General features: G+C 41.6%; 2 protein-coding genes across 2 annotated transcripts; both read left to right on the top strand.

Annotated features, from left to right (window-relative positions):
• The first annotated feature begins 822 nt into the window (after nucleotides 1-822).
• On the top strand, nucleotides 823-3,603 carry LOC133769481 (toll-like receptor 11). Its single transcript, XM_062204692.1, has one exon. The coding sequence runs from the start codon at nucleotides 841-843 to the stop codon at nucleotides 3,601-3,603; it is 2,763 nt and encodes a 920-aa protein (XP_062060676.1). The 5' UTR covers nucleotides 823-840.
• A 13,194-nt stretch (nucleotides 3,604-16,797) lies between these two features.
• LOC133770525 (olfactory receptor 11G2-like) lies at nucleotides 16,798-17,766 on the top strand. Its single transcript, XM_062206602.1, has one exon. The coding sequence runs from the start codon at nucleotides 16,798-16,800 to the stop codon at nucleotides 17,764-17,766; it is 969 nt and encodes a 322-aa protein (XP_062062586.1).
• Nucleotides 17,767-19,432: the final 1,666 nt, after the last annotated feature.

Genomic DNA, 19,432 nt, shown 5'->3' with positions numbered 1-19,432 from the left:
AAAATGGGCAGCGCAACCTCCTCTCTCCAGCATGGAATTCAGAACACAAAAGGATCATGATCAGCGCTTCAGCCTGATCACTATGCCGCTGACTTTCTCTGCTTTCTTGATAGCTGACCTGAACTAAGGTTTTCTGTTTTGCATAATCTCAACAGAGTTCACTTACAATGCTTCCTTATTCCTACCTGAGGCCTTCTGTGGTGGGAGCCTCAGTCCTGGAAACAGAAAATATGGGCGACAGTCCCTACACTGATGCATTCCACTTCTTTGACCTTAAACAAGCAACCTTGCTTCTTTGACACTGAACTGCCTCATCAGTGAAATGGAAAATTATATGTCACATGGTTTAAGATCAAATGAGACTTATGTCCTTTTGTTATCTCTGCATTATTAACATTCTTTTTCCTCTCCAATATACTCTGTTATGGACAAGTAAATTTGCTGCCTAATCTTAAAGTGAGCCTTATACACCTACGGGCCTCCCTCAACTTAATTTAGCAACCTGAGCCAATCATACGCAACAGGAAGATTGGGAAGTAGCAGCAGTTTCTCTGCTGGGACCCCTCACAGGTTGTGAGTATCTGGCCCTTCTTGCTGCCCTCTTTTCCTGTCTCCCCTGGGTCCCCACCTGCAGGAATTCACACTTGAGTATGCAGAACGTGAGTTCCCTATTTGGTCCAATGCCTCCTACATGTCATGATCACAGAGCCGTTTCTCCCACATGATCCAGAGCCTCCAAGGATGTTATATGCATATTAAAACCCTGGGCTGGGATTGTTAATGTTTATAGGATGTGACACCCTTATTATTTCTACTCTTTTCCTAGAAGCAGCACCAAGGATGAAAAGGTGTCTGTTCTCTACTCTGCTCCTACTGTGCATGATGAGCTTCAGCTCCAGGAGCTGGGCATGGACCGCGCCTGACTGCACCATAGGAGACGCATCCCTGTTGTCTAACCTCTCTTACTACGTCCCTTTCTGTCCTTTGGTCCCAGGACTGCACCTTTTTGCATCATGCTCCAGTGTGAAAGACCTGCCTCAGACCCTGACTTCCGTGCCTCGGGATATAGAAGCACTTTGTCTACAGGGCACAATTCCTATCCTGCCGGATGATGCCTTTGGCCTCTTCCCTTCTCTACAACTGCTGAGGCTGCAGCTGGGGACCACCAAGGTTGCATCTGGGGCATTTCAAGGGTTGCACCAGCTCCAGCACCTCTCCTTTGAGCATCATGCTCCCTGTTGTTTGAATCTGTTTCTCCCTCAAGATACCCTGGAGTCCCTCGGATTTCTCAACAGCATTTCATTTCAAGGCTACTGCTTGAATTACAGCCAGAGCATCCGGTTACCAATCAGCCTTACTCATCTGACCCTGAAGCACAGCTGCCTGACAGAGCTGCAGGAGCTGCAAAAGCTCTTCCCAAACCTTGGCTCTGGTTTCTCTCCTACACATAGCCCCAGACCATGGTCTGCCTTCCTGGAAGTCCTGGATCTGTCTTCCAACCTGCACCTGAGTCAGGTGGGTGTCGGAGCCTTGAAAGGCCTCCATCTCCGCTCCCTGAGATTGGATGGCACTCCACTAAACACATCAGGCTTACTGGACTCAGGATTGCTCCACCTGGACTCCCTCTCCCTTGTTCATACAGGTGTAAACAAACTGCCTGGGAACGTGACAGGCTACTTTGAACTTCGCGCTCTTGACCTGGGGAGGAACCAAATCCAGAACATAAAGGATGAGGAACTCCCAAGCCTGCACTCCCTGGAAGTCATCAGTCTTTATGCCAACAGCCTGCAGTTCCTTCCTCCTGGCTTCTTCAGTGCCCTTCCCCAGCTTCAGAGGCTCAACCTTTCCATGAATAAACTGGGTCCAACCCTGGTGCTTCCGCAGGGATTGAGCTCAACCCTCAAAGTGTTAGATCTGTCCCATAATGAGCTCTGTACCCTACCCCATGGGGCATTCTCCTCTCTTCCTCAACTCCAGGAGCTCTGGCTGAGTGGTAACAACATCTCCAACTTATCCAGTGAGAACCTGGAGGGACTGAGATGGCTCAAGTCCCTAGATCTGAGTTGGAACCAAATTAAGGTGCTCAAGCCAGGCTGGCTCTCCTCTCTTCCTGCCCTAACTTCATTGAATATTCTGGGCACCTATTTAGAGACCATCTCAGGCAGGCATCTCCAGGGTCCCCACAAGCTGAGCCATCTGCAGCTGGGTTCTGTGGCTGCGCTAGATATCTACCCTCCCTGGCCTCCAGAGCTGCTCAGCTTGGAGGTATGGACACAACCCAGTGTATTTTTTCATGTCGCAAATGGAGAACCCTTCTTATTCTTGGAGAACCTCACCTTGCAGTCTTCCAATGTGGTGCTAGTTCCATTCAATGCCACAATCCATTTCCCATCTCTACGGCACCTCACTTTGCGAGGCTGCAGCCCCTTCATTTTCTCAAGCCGTGGTTCCAGATTCTTCCCACAGCTTCCTCTCCTGGAGCACTTGCACTTCTGGTCTGGTCATGAGGATGCCAAAAACTTGCATCTGTCAGTAACGCCCAAGCTGCGAGTGCTGGAGTTGGGGGACATGGACTTCTTCTATAACTTAGGTTCAGTGACACTGGAGGAGGTACTGAAGGAAGTACCTCAGTTACAAGTGTTGGCATTGAGCCACCTGAACCTTGGGAACCTCTCCATCTCCACCTTCAGGGGACTGGGTCTCCTTCGGCTGCTGTTGCTCAACTCTGAATGGGACCTGGGGTTGGACAGCAGCCTCCAGGAGATGATCCCCCAAATGCCTCAATATGTTTATTTCTCTAATGTCACCTTCATATGCCAGTGTGAAAGCTCTTGGGTGGGGCCTTGGGCAACAGGTGCCCCGAACACCTTTGTGTATGGGTTGGGGGACTCCATCTGCATGGCTAATGCCTCTGACTATTCCAAGACTCCCCTGCTTTCCTTCCTTTCTAGTCGCTGTGCACATGATCTGAATTTCCAAGGTTTTCTCATTAGCTTCATTCTGGTGCTCCTGCTGATGATCTCTGCACTGCTTGGCTGCCCCAAATGGCCCTGGCTTCACCAGCTCCGGAACCTATTTCATACCTGGTGGTGGAAATTGTGTGGGCGGGGCCCCAGAAGCCCATTCCTCTATGATGTCTTCATATCCTATTGTGAGCAAGACCAAGCCTGGGTATTGGACAAACTGGTTCCTACCCTGGAGAAGCCTCCTCCGGCTGGTGAGGGCTTGAGGCTCTGCCTGCCTGAGAGGGACTTTGGGATTGGTCAGGACAGGATGGATGCTACAGCTGCCAGCATGGAGAGCAGCAGAACCACCCTCTGTGTGCTCAGCTGTCAAGCGCTGAGAAGTCCCTGGTGCAACCTGGAGTTAAGGCTCGCCACCTACCATTTGGTGGCCAGGCCTGGGGCTGTTCGCCTCATGCTGCTGTTTCTGGAGCCCATTGATCGACGACAGTTACACAGCTACCACCGCCTTACCCGCTGGCTCCAGAAGGAAGATTATTTTGATGTGCCTCAAGCGGGGGTGCAGTGGGATGATTTCTGTGAGCGACTTCGGAAAAGACTAAAGAGAGCTGAACAAGAACGAGAAGATTGCGTGCTGTGAGAGACTTAGCCACACAGAGGTATGTTTCAGCAAGGGCCTGGGTATCATCACGTAGCTGGACAGCACTTACTTCAAGCCCATTCTCCACACCAAAATCGATGCAGATAGACACCCGATCTTGAGGCCAGCATTGAGGCCAGCATTGTGGTGTAGTAGGTTAAGCAGCCGCCTGCATCCCATATGAGCAGTGGTTCGAGTCCTGGCTGCCCTGCCCCGGCCATTGTGGCCATATGTTAAGTGAACATATGGATGTAAAATCTCTTTCTCTCTCCCCCTCCCTCCCTCTGTGTGTGTGCACAGGTACATGCACACACGCGGCTCAGTCTCTCTGTAACTCTTTCAAAATAAATAAATTTTAAAAAAAGACAAAACACGTCCAGTCTCAACAGGAGCATCTATTTGAAAACATTTGAAAATAGATATTCTTTCAAAAAACAGTTCAAATACCTGGTGGGCCTTTCATAACACAAGCCATCCCCCAAAAAGGAATACACAAAAATGGAATCTCATGAGCATTTTTTAAAATGAATTTATTCTGTCTCTGTTGAAAGCTAGTGCTTGTATGGTAAAAAGCTATTTTATCCCAGAGGAATAATGTAGTAATCAATGAACAATAGTGAATCAATGAACAAACATGTGAATTCCCTGACGTTAAATTGAAACTATGTTTTCAATTACCTAAGATCCAATAAATTCAGAGCTTCCCTAATTTATGAGATTCTCACAGTATTACATGGGTGAGAACAATAGTTTTGATTCTCTACTACCCATGAGGAATTATAGTACATAAAAGTGTACTAAATCATAAAGTTCAAATCTGATGTCTGGTTTTCTAAGTCATTATCTGGCCCTCTGCTTTCTACTCTCTACCAGTTATCTCTTATTTTGTTACAATGTTAAGGTAGGTAAAATTGGAACATCTTAAAAGTACACATATCTGACCTATTTCTAAGAATTTTTTTGGAGTCTCAGAAACTGCATAAAATTTTAAGTATCCCCAAAAAAAGGATAAAGTACATTGATTAAAATGGAACATCATGGACCCTAAAGGATAGTAATTCTAGTAATGTTGAGTGCTATGGAAAAAGTTCAAGTGTAACATTAAAAAAATTGAAAAATTGCATGTACTATTATTCTAGTTTTGAAAAGAATTGCATAGTATCTATTGTGTAAAATATGAAGAAAGACTAGAAATGCAATATAGCAATGGCTCTTGGAAATAAGATTGTGAAAAAATTTAGATTAAAAATTTTTAAAAATTTTAATGATTGTGATTTAAACTTTGTATTATTTTCTATGTTATTGATTTTTATATGTAATTAATTGTTATTTCCATAATAATAAAAATTATCTTTGAAAAATTAACACCTTATTGTACACCAATTAGTTTAATTCTCTACATTCTGCTTTTACAATACGCACTTGGGAGAAAAGATGAAAGCTGAAATATGTAATCACACAGCAATAAGACTAAAAAGCCATAACCATACAACTTCAGAGATCAGCTATTACATAAATGAACCAAAGATGGCTTCATTATCAGGGACGCTGGGTTGTTTGCATCTTCAGAGCAAGATGAATTCCATTCACTCAAAAGTCCTCCAGTGCCAAAATTTGTATATGCCCAATTGTTTTATATAGTCTAAATAAGAAGATTTGTTAACCATTTAGAGCCTACCTTCCTTGTATGCTATGCCCAGCATTAGCTAGTCATAGAAAAGATAGACTTAGGGTTGTAAAGCCCCCAAGTTGCTCTGTCTTTTAAAGTTTCGTGCACAGAACGTCCATATCGGGCTCTTACACAATGTCACATGAACATTTAAGCCTCTCTCTTGCTACACTGCCTCCAGCAGTTGCCTGGTCCTCCTCCCCTTCTGAGTAATGGCCCCAGTGCCACAGTTTCTGGGAGATCTCATGCTATGAGGGACTGCCCCAGCATGCAAACTGGCCAAGGCAGCTCCCCCAAAACGCGTACCTGCTATTTCCACCATAGGCTCATACATTCTCCTTTGCAAAGCCCCCAAATCGCAGGTCCTTAGATCACCTGGCCAAATCACTCAAGTTTTGACTCAGAAAGTAAAATATTCACAAACACACACACACTTGGAAAAAAGGCAGCAATTTCTTCAGTTAATAGAGTTGGACTACTTAGAGCTCAATGCTAAGACTCTGGGACATTGCTGACCAAGCCACAGATCCAGCGTTACCTTCTCCCTCCCATACCCTTTGTCTGCTGTCAACCAGTAATTCTTAGAAAATAGTACTCATTTTTATCAAAGTTAACAAAAACCTCAACTTCTCCTTAACTTTAATATGTCCCAGTACAGTTTTTTTATGTCATTGAGTTGACCTAGATGATTTTCCTGGCTTATCTTAGGTGCATATAAGGGAAGTTTGGGATGAATTTTCATCTGATGCTTGAATCCCTTCTATTAGTTTCCCAGCCTTTATCTGATAAAATTCGTGATTAAAAAAAAAAAGTCATCTTTAAAAGTGGTTTGTTCCATCATTGAATTGGCTTCTTCTAGAAAATCATTCTCCATATTAAATTGTAATGTGTTACCCAGTAACTTTTATCAAAATTTTTAATTCTGTGCTTTGGAAATAAAATGGATAAATTCAACTGCTCCACTAAATTATCCCTCTTCATTTGTTCCAATAGAATAGTGTCTTCTGGTCTTCAATTTAAATATACCATTTCCCTCTACTCTTCCTTCTTCCTTACTTCCAAGTCCTGTGTCAGTTGCTTTTCTTCCATTCACTACAGTGTGACTGTGTTCTTATGAGACACATCATATACAGAGAGTTCTATATCTCATTTATGTAGATTTAAACTGGATTATGCCCCCCTCGAGTTTTAGATTATTGCTTCCACTTATACACTATTATTAATTGTGGCAATAATAGTGTTTATTTAAGTGTTTGATTTTTCTGTAGCTGAAGTGAGAATGGAAGAACAAATTCAATAGTCTACAGTTAGGACAATAGTTTCCAGTTATGTAAAAACACAATGATTGATATTAATCAAAAAAATCCCAACATAACCACAGTGTACTTGGGACTGATGTATGTGCAGAATGATGGAAAGAAGGGAACAAACAGATGGAAAAGTTTTTCAACTGCTTCATGAAGTCTTTGCAACAATTAACTTCTCACTTTTCTATCCTTGGGATTCATAGAACCCTTGCTCTTAATTTTAATTCTTAACATCCAGTGTCATCTTTATTTGTGGGAAAATGTAACTGCATTACATAAAAATATGTACAGCCATGTGTGTCTATACTTCACATTCTGATGCAAGGCTTAATTCCATTTTATTCTTCAGATTAGGCCCAGGCTTCCTCATCTTTCTCCCTCTCCCTAGAGGCTGGACCAATTTAGATCTCAGCTGAGGAAGTACTGTTTGAGTCCCGGCCAAAACTTTCTGTTATCCCCAGATGAGCCCCTGGGAGAAGCTGGGTAATCCATAAAGGTCAGAAGCACATATTGGCCCACTTATGAAGTGTGGTGGGAGCTGCGGCTCAGCAATAACCACGAGTGCACACGTGGCAGCATGCCCTGGGTCACCCACCCACGAGGACAGAGCAGCCGTGGCTCAGACGTCTCTGCCACACACTCTCCTCTAGAGGCTGAGACTTAACTGGACCCTGCTAACACAGGAAAGGCCACAGTGCTCTTCACAGCTGCATGTCTCTATCTTTTCTCGCTCAACCATAAGGGCCTGTGTGGGCTCCCAGGAGTTGCTGCACTTGATGCTACCTTCCAAGATCCACTCCCTTTGAGAAGCCTGCTGAGAAACTTGTATGTTAGAAGTACTATGCTCATCTCTACTGTGTGCTTCCTTCTGCTGAATTAAGAGACAAGGAGACGGAGGCTAACTCGTATACTCCAAGAGACAAAAACCTGAATTTGGATGTCTACTCTCTCATCTGATTCTCTATTCTCATACAAGAGCATCAGGAAAGATTCCATCCAGATTTCTTGTTTCGTGTCTTTTTCACTTTCCTCTATCCCTTGTGTCAAATTTTCTCTATATGAAAATGTAAATTAGAATAGCTTCCTCATAACAGAAATTGGTTAGATTTTCAACTAGACAACACAGTCTCCAGCATGAGAACTGGTCTAAAATAATTGAAAGTTAATGCTTTCATTTGTGAATATATTTAATAAAATAATAATATTTTACTTAAGTTTGGATGTTAGATTAACTACAAAGCCAGGTAGAACAGGAGTACATTTTGTAATCATGATTATTCAATACCTTATTACATTTTAGTCACATATGCCAGAGTTCCTGAACCTAAATATCAAAATAAGTAAAAGAACTTTTTTATTAAAAATATTGTCAGGAATCTACAGGACACTATTAAAAAACCCAACATTCGGGTCCTAGGAGTTCCTGAAGGCATGGAGAGGGAGAAAGGATTAGAAGGCCTTTTTAGTGAGATACTAGCAGAAAATTTCCCAGGTTTGGAGAAGGACAGAGGCATCTTAGTACAGGAAGCTTATAGAACCCCTAATAAACATGACCAAAAGAGATCCTCACCACGACATGTTGTAATCAAACTCACCACAGTGAAACATAAAGAAAATATCCTAAAATGTGCAAGAGAGAAACGTCAGATTACTCTCAGAGGATCTCCAATTAGACTCACAGCAGACTTCTCATCAGAAACCCTACAAGCTAGGAGAGAATGGCGAGACATAGCCCAGGTACTAAGAGAGAAAAACTGCCATCCCAGAATACTATATCCTGCAAAGCTCTCATTTGTGAATGAAGGTGAAATTAAGACTTTTCATAGCAAACAGAAACTGAAAGAATTTGTTGCCACTCGTCCTGCCCTGCAAAAGATGCTTAAAGATGTGTTACACACAGAAACACAGAAACATGGTCATCAATATGAAAGAAGGTAAAGGAAGGAAACCTCACAGCTAAAGATCACAGGAAGCTCAATTTCTCTTTGACATAGAATTAAAATCTGATTATCTGTTAAAGCAATGTGTTAAAGTAATCTATTGTGTTCTCTTGATGTCTGTTAAATTCTAATTGTTCAAAAACAGCTGCATTTTTATTAAGAGCTATGGATTATTTAAATATGTGCTTATTTTCAAAGATTTGAGTAATCACCTTGTAACAATGATCAAATTTGGTCTATGTTATGTCATGATTTTAAGGAATCTTATTTCAACCAGATATTTTGGATTTTGAGCCTTCTTGGCATTCTTGACAGGCATTCAAAAAATCAAAGTTTCAAACAATCTGGACTCTAAAATTTCCAGTAAATCCTGGACTTTGGTTTCTCCAGTTTGGGCCCAACTGAAAAAATCGAAGCACCTATGTCTCTCATCTTATAGAGACACCAACTAATCAGGCTATTTGTTTTTTTTGTTTTTTTGTTTTTTTTTTAACTTTTATTTAATGAATATAAATTTCCAGTGTACAGCTTATGGATTACAATGGCTTCCCCCCCCCCCATAACTTCCCTCCCACCCGCAACCCTCCCCTCTCCCGCTCCCTCTCCCCTTCCATTTGCATCAAGATTCATTGTCAATTCTCTTTATATACAGAAGATCAATTTAGTATAAAGATTTCAACAGTTTGCACCCACATAGAAACACAAAGTGAAACATACTGTTTGAGTACTAGTTATAGCATTAAATCACAATGTACAGCACATTAAGGACAGGGATCCCACATGAGGAGCAAGTGCACAGTGGCTCCTGTTGTTGACCCAACAAATCGACACTCTAGTTTATGGCGCCAGTAACCATCCTAGGCTGTCGTCATGAGTTGCCAAGGCTATGGAAGCCTTCCAAGTTTGCCGACTCTGATCATATTTAGACAAGGTCATAAAAGACAGAGTGAGGATAGTAACCAATGATCCTAAGAGTGGCATTTACCAGGTTTGAACAATTATACAGCATTAAGTGGGGAAGAGGACCATCAGTACACACATGTTGGGAGTAGAGCCATTGGTGGTAGAGTAGAGGTTATGATTACAAAGGAATGAGGCCCAAGTGCACTAGACAGGGCCTAGAACAAAGGACAGAGTCATTATTAGAGGAGCTAAGAAAGGTGCTGTCTAAGCTACAATTAAGTTTTCTGATTGAGAGGCAAATAGAACCTGATAGAAGGGGCTTGATAATAATCTGGTGGGCTTTAGGCCTTGTAAATTCAGAGGCCCAGACCTATCTATCTCTTCACATGGGGTATATCCTAAGGGAGGTGTGAACCTCCTAGGGGAAGGCACTCTGTTGACTTTCATTACTTGGCTGGCCTGGGAGGAGAGCTGGCCAGGTAAAGGCAGGTGGCATCTCTAACAAGAAATTTACAGTTCTGCCTGCAATGTTGCTGACCCTACTTGACCATCCCCTCAGCTGCAGTGGTCACTTTGGAAGTTGGGCTGAGTGAAGGGCTTTTCAGCTTAGAGCCAATAAGATCTGTGGCTCTGACCTGGGCATCCTTCGACTCCAGGGCAGGTCCATTTCCAGTGATCCAACTCTTGGCAGAGCTGCCAGGGCTCTTCACAAGCTGACTTCTGCTGAAGCCCAGGCTTACCACATTGAAAGCCACTGCAGTGGACTGGCCTGTTGGGTCTCCTTGAGGGCAGATCACTGTACAGATCAGCCATTAATAGGCCTGCCACCCATTGCTTCTGATGCCAAGCTTTCTTTTCCTCCTGGTTTGTGTTAAAGCAGACCAGAGGATGCAAGTCAAGGGAGTGCCCGTATCCCATCTCTAATCTTCGGTGGCCTGAACTACAAGTCTATAGTCAGAGGCATGTTCTGTAGTAGTTTTTCTAAGGTAGACAATGCCCATGAGGAAAATTATATCCTCACTTAAAAACTTTCTTTCCCTTTGGTCTGAAAGGGAGGTTTTTTCTACTTACTGTATACTTCGCTGATGGCGAAGTGAATCTAGCTATGAGATTATTATTTAAGTTCTTATTTTGGCTATGCTATTACAGAAAAATGTTAGCCATCTCTTTTATAAGGTCTAAAGATTAAATTGTGCGTCCTACAGATTCCTTCATAATAGAATTAGTTTCCTACCTTGAAGAGAATAGAGAAATGAAAGAACAAGTTGGGCTTAGAATAGAGAAATGAGGGAGCAAGTCCTAGATCGCTTGCTGACAATAGCAATATCACATGAATACTTAGCAAACCGTTTCAACCATTAGATAACAACTTAAGAAAACATTTACCAGAAGGTCCAATGCCTTCTATAAATTTTAAGAATCATATATTTGAAAACACCTCTTAAATATCTAACATGGTGTAGTTTGTTTAGCCAGTAAACTTAAGCACAACCATCTAAAATGTTTTTAGTTTCTTTCTACCAACAAGTCTAAAACATATGATACACAGATTCAGGTCCCACAAATTAAAATGTATCTTTGATTGATTTTAGCAGCTTAAATTTATGGACAATCTTATCTATAAGCCATTTAAAATAAAACTCTTAATAAAATTTCCCCATGTGGACATACAATATGTACACACATATAATATAGCATAATAGACCAATATAGCAATTTTAATAATAGCTTTTAAAATCTTTAACTCTTTTTGTAGATTGCCAATTGATTTGAATTGCTTTTTCTTTTTAGTAACCTCAGTTAACCATACTTTCTCTCAGTTGATACTGTTAATACATTATTGGCTTCATCTGTTTACAGAGCCATCCCAAAGTACTGAATACAATAAAAGTGGCTGGAAAAAGTCCATAGGAACCTATAGGAGGACAGCTAAACACAGAACCAACAACGCTTTAGTTTTATGAGCAGCAGATCATATATAACTGTGGATGACAAAAGACTTTAAGTCGCCATGTTTAAAATTATAAACTCATCAACCAACAAGAGGCACTTGCTTACTTCACAGTATTTTTGAAAGCACCTGTAGGATTTTACAAGTATTTAACCCTTTAAGCCTCTGGGGCTTTCTCATTAAGATAACTATCATGTCTAGTAACACAAGATCATTAGCCTTTTTAATTCTCAAACATTTGTATTAATAGCATTTTCCATTATAGAAACTTAAAGTCTGGTACCACATCACATCTTGACAGTACTTCTAATATACTCCAAATAGCCTGATTAGTTGGTGTCTCTAAAAGATGAGAGACATAGGTCCTTCGATTTTTTCAGTTGGGCCCAAACTGGAAAAACCAGAGTCCAGGATTTACTGAAAATTTTAGAGTCCAGATTGTTTGAAACTTTGATTTTTTTGAATGCCTGTCAAGAATGCCAAGAAGGCTCAAAATCCAAAATATCTGGTTGAAATAAGATTTCTTAAAATCATGACATAACATAGACCAAATTTGATCATTGTTACAAGGTGATTATTCAAATTTTTGAAAAAAGCACATATTTAAATAACCCATAGCTCTTAATAAAAATTCAGCTGTTTTTGAACAATTAGAATTTAACAGACATCAAGAGAACATAATAGATTACTTTAACACATTGCTTTAACAGAGCATCAGAGTTTAATTCTATGTCAAAGAGAAATTGAGCTTCCTGTGATCTTTTGCTGTGAGGTTTCCTTCCTTTACCTTCTTTCATATTGATGACCATGTTTTTGTGTTTCTGTGTGTAACACATCTTTAAGCATCTTTTGCAGGGCAGGATGAGTGGCAACAAATTCTTTCAGTTTCTGTTTGCTATGAAAAGTCTTAATTTCACCTTCATTCACAAATGAGAGCTTTGCAGGATATAGTATTCTGGGCTGGCAGTTTTTCTCTCTTAGTACCTGGGCTATGTCTTGCCATTCCCTTCTAGCTTGTAGGGTTTCTGATGAGAAGTCTGCTGTGAGTCTAATTGGAGATCCTCTAAGAGTGATCTGACGTTTCTCTCTTGCACCTTTTAGGATCTTTTCTTTATGTTTCACTGTGTTGTGTTTGATTACAACGTGTCGTGGTGAGGATCTCTTTTGGTCATATTTATTAGGGGTTCTATAAGCTTCCTGTACTAAGATGCCTCTGTCCTTCTCCAAACCTGGGAAATTTTCTGCTAGTATCTCACTGAAAATGCCTTCTAATCCTTTCTCCTTCTCCATGCCTTCAGGAACTCCTAGAACCCGAATGTTGGGTTTTTTAATAGTATCCTGTAGATTCCCGACAATATTTTTTAGATTTCTAATTTCTTCTTCTTTTCTTTGGTTTGCCTGTTTCCTTTCCTGTTCTCTGTCTTCTAAGTCTGATATTTTCTCTTCTGCTTCGCCCATTCTGTTTTTAAGGCTCTCTAATGTGTTTGTCATTTGACCTATTGAACTCTTCATTTCATTATGATTTCTAGTCACTATCAGAGTTTCTTGTTCCACTAGTTGTTTCATTTCATTTTGATTCCTCCTTAATATTTCACTTTCACGAGAGAGATTTTCTATCTTGTCCATGAAGGATTTCTGTAGTTCAAGAATTTGTTTTTGAGAACTTCTTAATGTTCTTATCAATTTTTTGAGATCTGCTTCTTGCATTTCTTCGATCTCATCATCTTCATAATCTTGAATTAGGGTGTCTTTTTCATTTGGGGGCGTCATAGTTTCTTCCTTGTTCTTGTTAGCTTGGTTTTTGCGTTTGTTGTTTGGCATGTTGGAGATATTTGGTTTCTTCACTGTGGTGTTTTTTCTTGTTACACTATGGCTCTATATTAAGTGGACTGTCCGCTTTCAGTGGAGCCTTAGAGACTTGAGATGAGTGTGGACTGAGAGCTGTGTTTGGTTCCTCAGGGTTGAGGGTGTGTCAAGGATGACACTCCCAGGCTAGGCGTGGTAAATCTCTCTTTCTTTTTTTGATTTAAAAGGGAAGTAATTCCGCACAGCTGAACGTAATTGGAGGTAGTTAGCAGGCAAATGATATACCCACAGGAGCCAGAGATCGGAAGCTCTTTCCCAAGGACCACACAGGGAATCTCTGCTGCCCTCAGTGTGGGCTCCAATTCTCCTGCAGTCTCCCACTGGGTTGCCAAGTTAGATGCTAATCTCCTGTTATTTCACCCCTCCCCCCAGAGTCAGGTTTTTCTGCTAGGCTCAGGGCCGGTGCAGACCTGAGGTCGCCCTGCTTATGACGTATGTCCAAAATGGCTCCTGCTCTGTCTTGTTCGCCTTTGAGAGGTGAGCGGAGAGAGAGAAACTTGTGTCCGTATCAGTCACTTTTTTTATTTTTTTTCTCTCTCTTCTAGTTAGCCTGGTGAACTTTTCCCCACGGAGTTTCAAGCCTCGTTCCCTCTAGTCTCCTCTTTCCGCTTGCCCGCTGGTGTCTCGGGCTATTGAGGTTCGGCTCACCTCGTGTTCCAGCGCTGGTGTGTTGAGTCTGCCGCTGGTGTCCCGAACTTGGGCTCCCACGCTCTCCACGCAGGTCCACTGTGAATCACTAGTTCCGGAAGAGTTTCCTCTGCTGTTTCATCCCCTACTCTTCCTTGACCCTGCAGTATCTCCACTTATATTAAACTTTCTTTCCCCCCGGACTAAGTGTGCTCCCTGCCTATTCCGCCATCTTGCCGCCGACCTAATCAGGCTATTTGGATTATATTAGAAGTACTGTCAAGATGTGACGTGGTACTAAATTGTAAGTTTCTATAATGGAAAATGCTATTAATACAAATGTTTGAGAATTAAAAAAAAAAAAAGATGCATGGGTTAACCAAAGAGGAAAAAAATCAGGGAGTGACTACAAACATATTTTCTTTAAGAGGAATAAATTTTAAATGATTCACTTATCCATTTAAAATAAGAGGAGTATAAAAAGTCACTCAATATAAAAAATTAAAGATTTGGATAATTAGATTTAGAAACACATTGAGAGAGAAGACACTTTAAAAACTGTGTGTGTATATATACACATAGTTTTAAATGTGTCAGTATATATATACACACAGATAGTTTTAAAGCATGATTACTACTTTGCAAAATGTTTTCTCTGATTTGTGCTGGCTAACATATGGAGTACAAGAAAATGTAATGTATGTGAGTGACACTGACATAAAGATTTGATTATTGCTTATAGTCCTTGTCTGCACTACTATGCAATAGTGGTCTTTCTACTTTCTGTTTGTTGAATTCTTTATTTAGTGGAGTACTAAGCCTGTGATTATAAAGTAAATGGGAAGTATGTTATCACAAAAGTTAAAAGAAAAAAGGAAGGGTAACGGAGGGAGGGTGAGCCATATCATTATGTGCTCTACATTGTGCATATGAAATACATGAAATCTGTTCCCCTTATATAAACCAATTAATAAATGAAAAGTTTTTATAGCAGTGAAAGTGAGAACTTCTTTTTGGTATATACAAGATTGAAAACTATGTCGGAGAGGGAGGAGATATACAATTTGAGACATGCTCAATCTGACTTGCCCCATACGGTAGAGTTAGAAACGTGCCAGGGGATTCCAATTCAATCCCATCAAGGAGGCATGTACCAATGCCATCTCACTAGTCCAAGTGATCAAATTCAGTTCACAATTGATCATATTGATAGGTCTAAGAGTCAAAGGGATCACATAAACAAGACTAGTGTCTGCTAATACTAACTGATAGGATTAAGGAGAGAACGATCCAACATGGGAAGCAGGATACACAGCAGACTCATAGAAGAGCAGATGCCCTAAACAGCACTCTGGCCTCAGAATTAGCCCGTAAGGCATTCGGATCTGGCTCAAGAGCCCATGAGAGTATTTTAGGCATGGAAAGCTAAGACAATCTGGCAAAAAGGAAAAAAAAAAAAAAAAAGACCTAAATGAAAGATCTCTGCAAGTGAGATCCCAGTGGAAAGAACAGGCCATCAAAGAAGGAGGTACCTTTCTCTGAAGGGGGGAGAGAACTTCCACTTTGACTATGACCCTGTTGGAATAAGATCGAAGTCGGCGAACTCAAAAGGCTTCCATAGCCTTGGCAACTCATGACAAGAGCCTTGGGTGATTACTGATGCCATAAACAAGAATGTCAACTTGTTAAGTCAACAACAGGAGTCACTGTGCACTTCTCATGTGAGATCTCTGTCCTTAATGTGTTGTACAATGTGAAGTAATGCTATAACTAGTAATCAAACAGTATGTTTCACTTGGTGTTTCTGTGTGGGTGCAAACTGTTGAAATCTTTACTTAATGTATTCTAAACTGATCTTCTGTATATAAAGATAATTGAAAATGAAAAAAAAAACTTGGTGTTAAATTGGAAATTGCATAGAAAATTAATCAATTTTTTAAAAAATATCATGTAGGATCTCTCTCCTTAATGTGCTGTACATTGTGACTTAATGCTATAACTAGTACTCCAACAGTAGTTTTCACTTGGTGTTACTATGTGAGGGCAAACTGATGAAATCTTTACTTAATATATACTAAACTGATCTCCTGTATATAAAGAGAATTGAAAATGAATCTTGATGTGAATGGAAGGGGAGAGGGAACGGGAAAGGGGAGGGTTGCGGGCGGGAGGGAAGTTATGGGGGGGGGGGGAAGCCATTGTAATCCATAAGCTGTACATTGGAAATTTATATTTATTAAATAAAAGTTTTTAAAAAAAGAAAACATATGTTTCTGCTAAAAATTGACTAGATTATGAATGTATTTGGAACATGAGGTCTTACAGATTTCATGATAGTTTGGATGTGGAGTGTTGAAAAATGTGGTAAAAATAAACAAAATAAAGACATAGAAATGTTGGTATTACCTTGCTGCCATTATTGATTACAAATTATTTCCCTGATATTCACAATGCTCCATGAAATAAAACACCATCTAAAACCATGCATGTGATATTTTTAAGGATTGTATGTTAAACAAACCCTAGCTATATGTTTATATGGTCTTTTAATATTTCTTCCTCAGAGATTGAACTGAACAATTGTTTAAATTCACATGAGCTTATGTAAGTCTGAAACACACTGTAAATCCCCAATGGCAAGAAAGGGCCTATCTTGTCTCACGCAGTGCTGAAGACACTAACAGAGGCTGGTGTTTACTGAACCATGATGGGCATGGCACTCAAGATGTTGAGACTGTAATAAGCACCCAAACCCCCAAGTTTCATTTCCTCCCAGCGTCACACTGAGGCATAGGCTGAAATCTATTAGTTACCTAGGACTGTGCTATTAAATAATAAGTTGTAAAGAAATTTAGAGAAAATGTTAATGAAAAAATTGTATAGAATCACATAACTTGACCATTTCTTACATTGCAGTGGTAGGAGAAAAAAATGAAAGACCCAGGAAGTCATAATCACTCTGACCCTGTGAGTGCATTCATTCTTCTTGGATTCCCTTGTCCCTGGGAGATTCAGATCCTCCTCTTCTCCCTCTTCTCTGTGACCTATGTCCTGACACTCATTGGAAACCTGTGCATTATCTGTTCTGTGTGGTGGACCCAGCATCTCCATGCCCCCATGTACATCCTGTTGGCCAACTTTTCCTTCCTGGAGATCTGGTATGTCACTTCCACTGTCCCCAATATGCTAGTCAACCTCCTCTCTGGGACCAACACCATCTCTTTCTCTGGCTGCTTCCTCCAGTTCTACTTATTCTTCTCCATGGGCACCACGGAGACCTTCTTCCTGTCTGTGATGGCCTTTGACAGGTACCTTGCCATCTGCAGGCCCCTGCACTACCCCACCATCATGACAGTGCGACGCTGCTGCAGACTGGGAGCCTGCTGCTGGGCGTGCGGCTTCTCCTCTTTCCTCCTCCCAGTGTATCTGATCTCCAAGCTTCCCTTTTGTGGCCCCAATACTATTGATCACTTTTTATGTGACCCTGGGCCCCTTCTGAAGTTGTCTTGTGTGCCAGCTCCTTCCACCGAAACCATCTGTGCTGTAGTCAGCTCAGTCCTAATTTTCTCCACCTTCCTCTTCATTACCGGCTCCTATGCCCTGGTGATCAGAGCAGTGCTCCGAGTCCCCTCGGCTGAGGGCCGGAGAAAGGCCTTCTCCACGTGTGGCTCCCATCTGGCCGTGGTCTCCCTGTTCTATGGCTCCATCATGGTGATGTATGTGAGTCCCACAGCAGGCAACCCAGCAGGGATCCAGAAAATTGTGACTTTGTTTTATTCTGTGCTGACTCCACTTTTCAACCCCTTGATTTATAGCCTCCGGAATAAGGAAGTGAAAGAGGCCCTGAGAAAGCTGTTTAGGGTTGCAAGATTCGGTCAAAGACACCCTCTCAAGAGCTAGAGTCAAGTATGTGTAGAACATCCAGTGACATGAAAATGTGGGACAATAATGATCCCAGGGAAATTTGAGAGAGCAAATATTTCTGGAATTTTTTGAGGGATGCGGTTCAATGATTCAAATAGCAAATGAAATGTTACAGGGGCCAGCACTGTGGCTCATCAGGTTAACGCCCTGGCCGGAAGCACGGGCATCCCATATGGGTGCCGGTTCTAGTCCCGGCTGCTCCTCTTCCAATCCAACTCTCTGCCTGGGAAAGCAGTAGAAGATAGCCCAAGTCCTTGGACCCCTGCACCCGTGTGGGAGACCTGGAAGAAGATCCTGACTCCTGGCTTTGGATCGGCGCAGCTCCAGCCTTTGCAGCCAATTGGGGATTGAACCAGTGGATGAAAAACACTCTCTCTCTCTCTCTCTCTCTCTCTCTCTCTTTCTCTGCCTCTCCTTCTTTCTCTGTGTAACTCTGACTTTCAAATAAATAAATAAATCTTTAAAAAAAAAGATACAGGTACCGTAATGAATTCTTTGTATTAGACTTTGTTGTACTATTATTCCAATGACCTCTGCCTGGAAACAAGAAAATGCCAGACATTCTCAGACATTTTGGAAGCCAAAATCATATGTAACCCAGATATCAATTGATCAGTTTCTATCCTTTGCAGGTGTGTATAAATCTGTCTCCAATCCCTAGTTCCACAGTAGTTATAAATCTGGAGGCCCCCAACTCTCTCCTTGCACACACACCATGCAAATATATTCATGTGTGCTTCTCTCACTCCTTCTTCACCTGCGATCTTGGCTTTGATCACATCAACTTGGGTGCATGACCCAACTCAGCATTTTGTCCAAAATCAAACTCACTTCCAGCTCTATGTGGGTTAATTAGCTTCACTGCAAATTGGGGTGAGGAAGGGTTGCCACACTAAAAGTCCATCTCCCACGTTGAACCTGCCTCTTCTTCCTCACATTCACCTCACCACCGACAAAAATAGTTAGATAATATTCCCTGTTACATTCACAATTATTTTGCGCATTTGTAGACTTTTTGGTGTCTGAAATTCTTAAGTGAGCTAACCAAAAATTTCTTCTCAGCAACATAAGACCTAAATGATATGTTGTGAAAATAATTTTTCTCCAACTAGTTATTAATTCACATTGCTTTAGATTCATATAACACGGCATTTTCTATCATTATCTTCTTAGCACCCACAAGTTCTCAAAGCAAAAGAATAAGTGTACTGAAACAAAAAGTGTAGCTGTGGCTGGCACCGTGGCTCAATAGGCTAATCCTCTGTCTGCGGCGCAGGCACACCAGCTTCTAGTCCCGGTCGGGGCGCCGGATTCTGTCCCGGTTGCCCCTCTTCCAGGCCAGCTCTCTGCTGTGGCCCAGGAGTGCAGTGGAGGATGGCCCAAGTCCTTGAGCCCTGCACCCATGGGAGACCAGGAGAAGCACCTGGCTCCTGCCTTCGGATCAGTGCAGTGCGCCGGCTGTAGCGGCCACTGGAGGGTGAACCAATGGTAAAGGAAGACCTTTCTCTCTCTCTCTCTCTCTCTCTCTCTCTCTCTCTCTCACTGTCCACTCTGCCTGTCAAAAAAAAAAAAAAAAAGTGGAGGTGAGATGTAGAAATGTGTCTATCTAGAATAAGCCTAAAGAAACAATAGTAATTTGTGC

This window comes from Lepus europaeus, chromosome 11, assembly GCF_033115175.1.
Source record: "Lepus europaeus isolate LE1 chromosome 11, mLepTim1.pri, whole genome shotgun sequence".
NCBI lineage: Eukaryota > Metazoa > Chordata > Mammalia > Lagomorpha > Leporidae > Lepus > Lepus europaeus.
The sequence above is the reverse complement of the archived record's forward strand: the minus strand, read 5'-3'. Positions and strand labels throughout refer to the sequence as shown.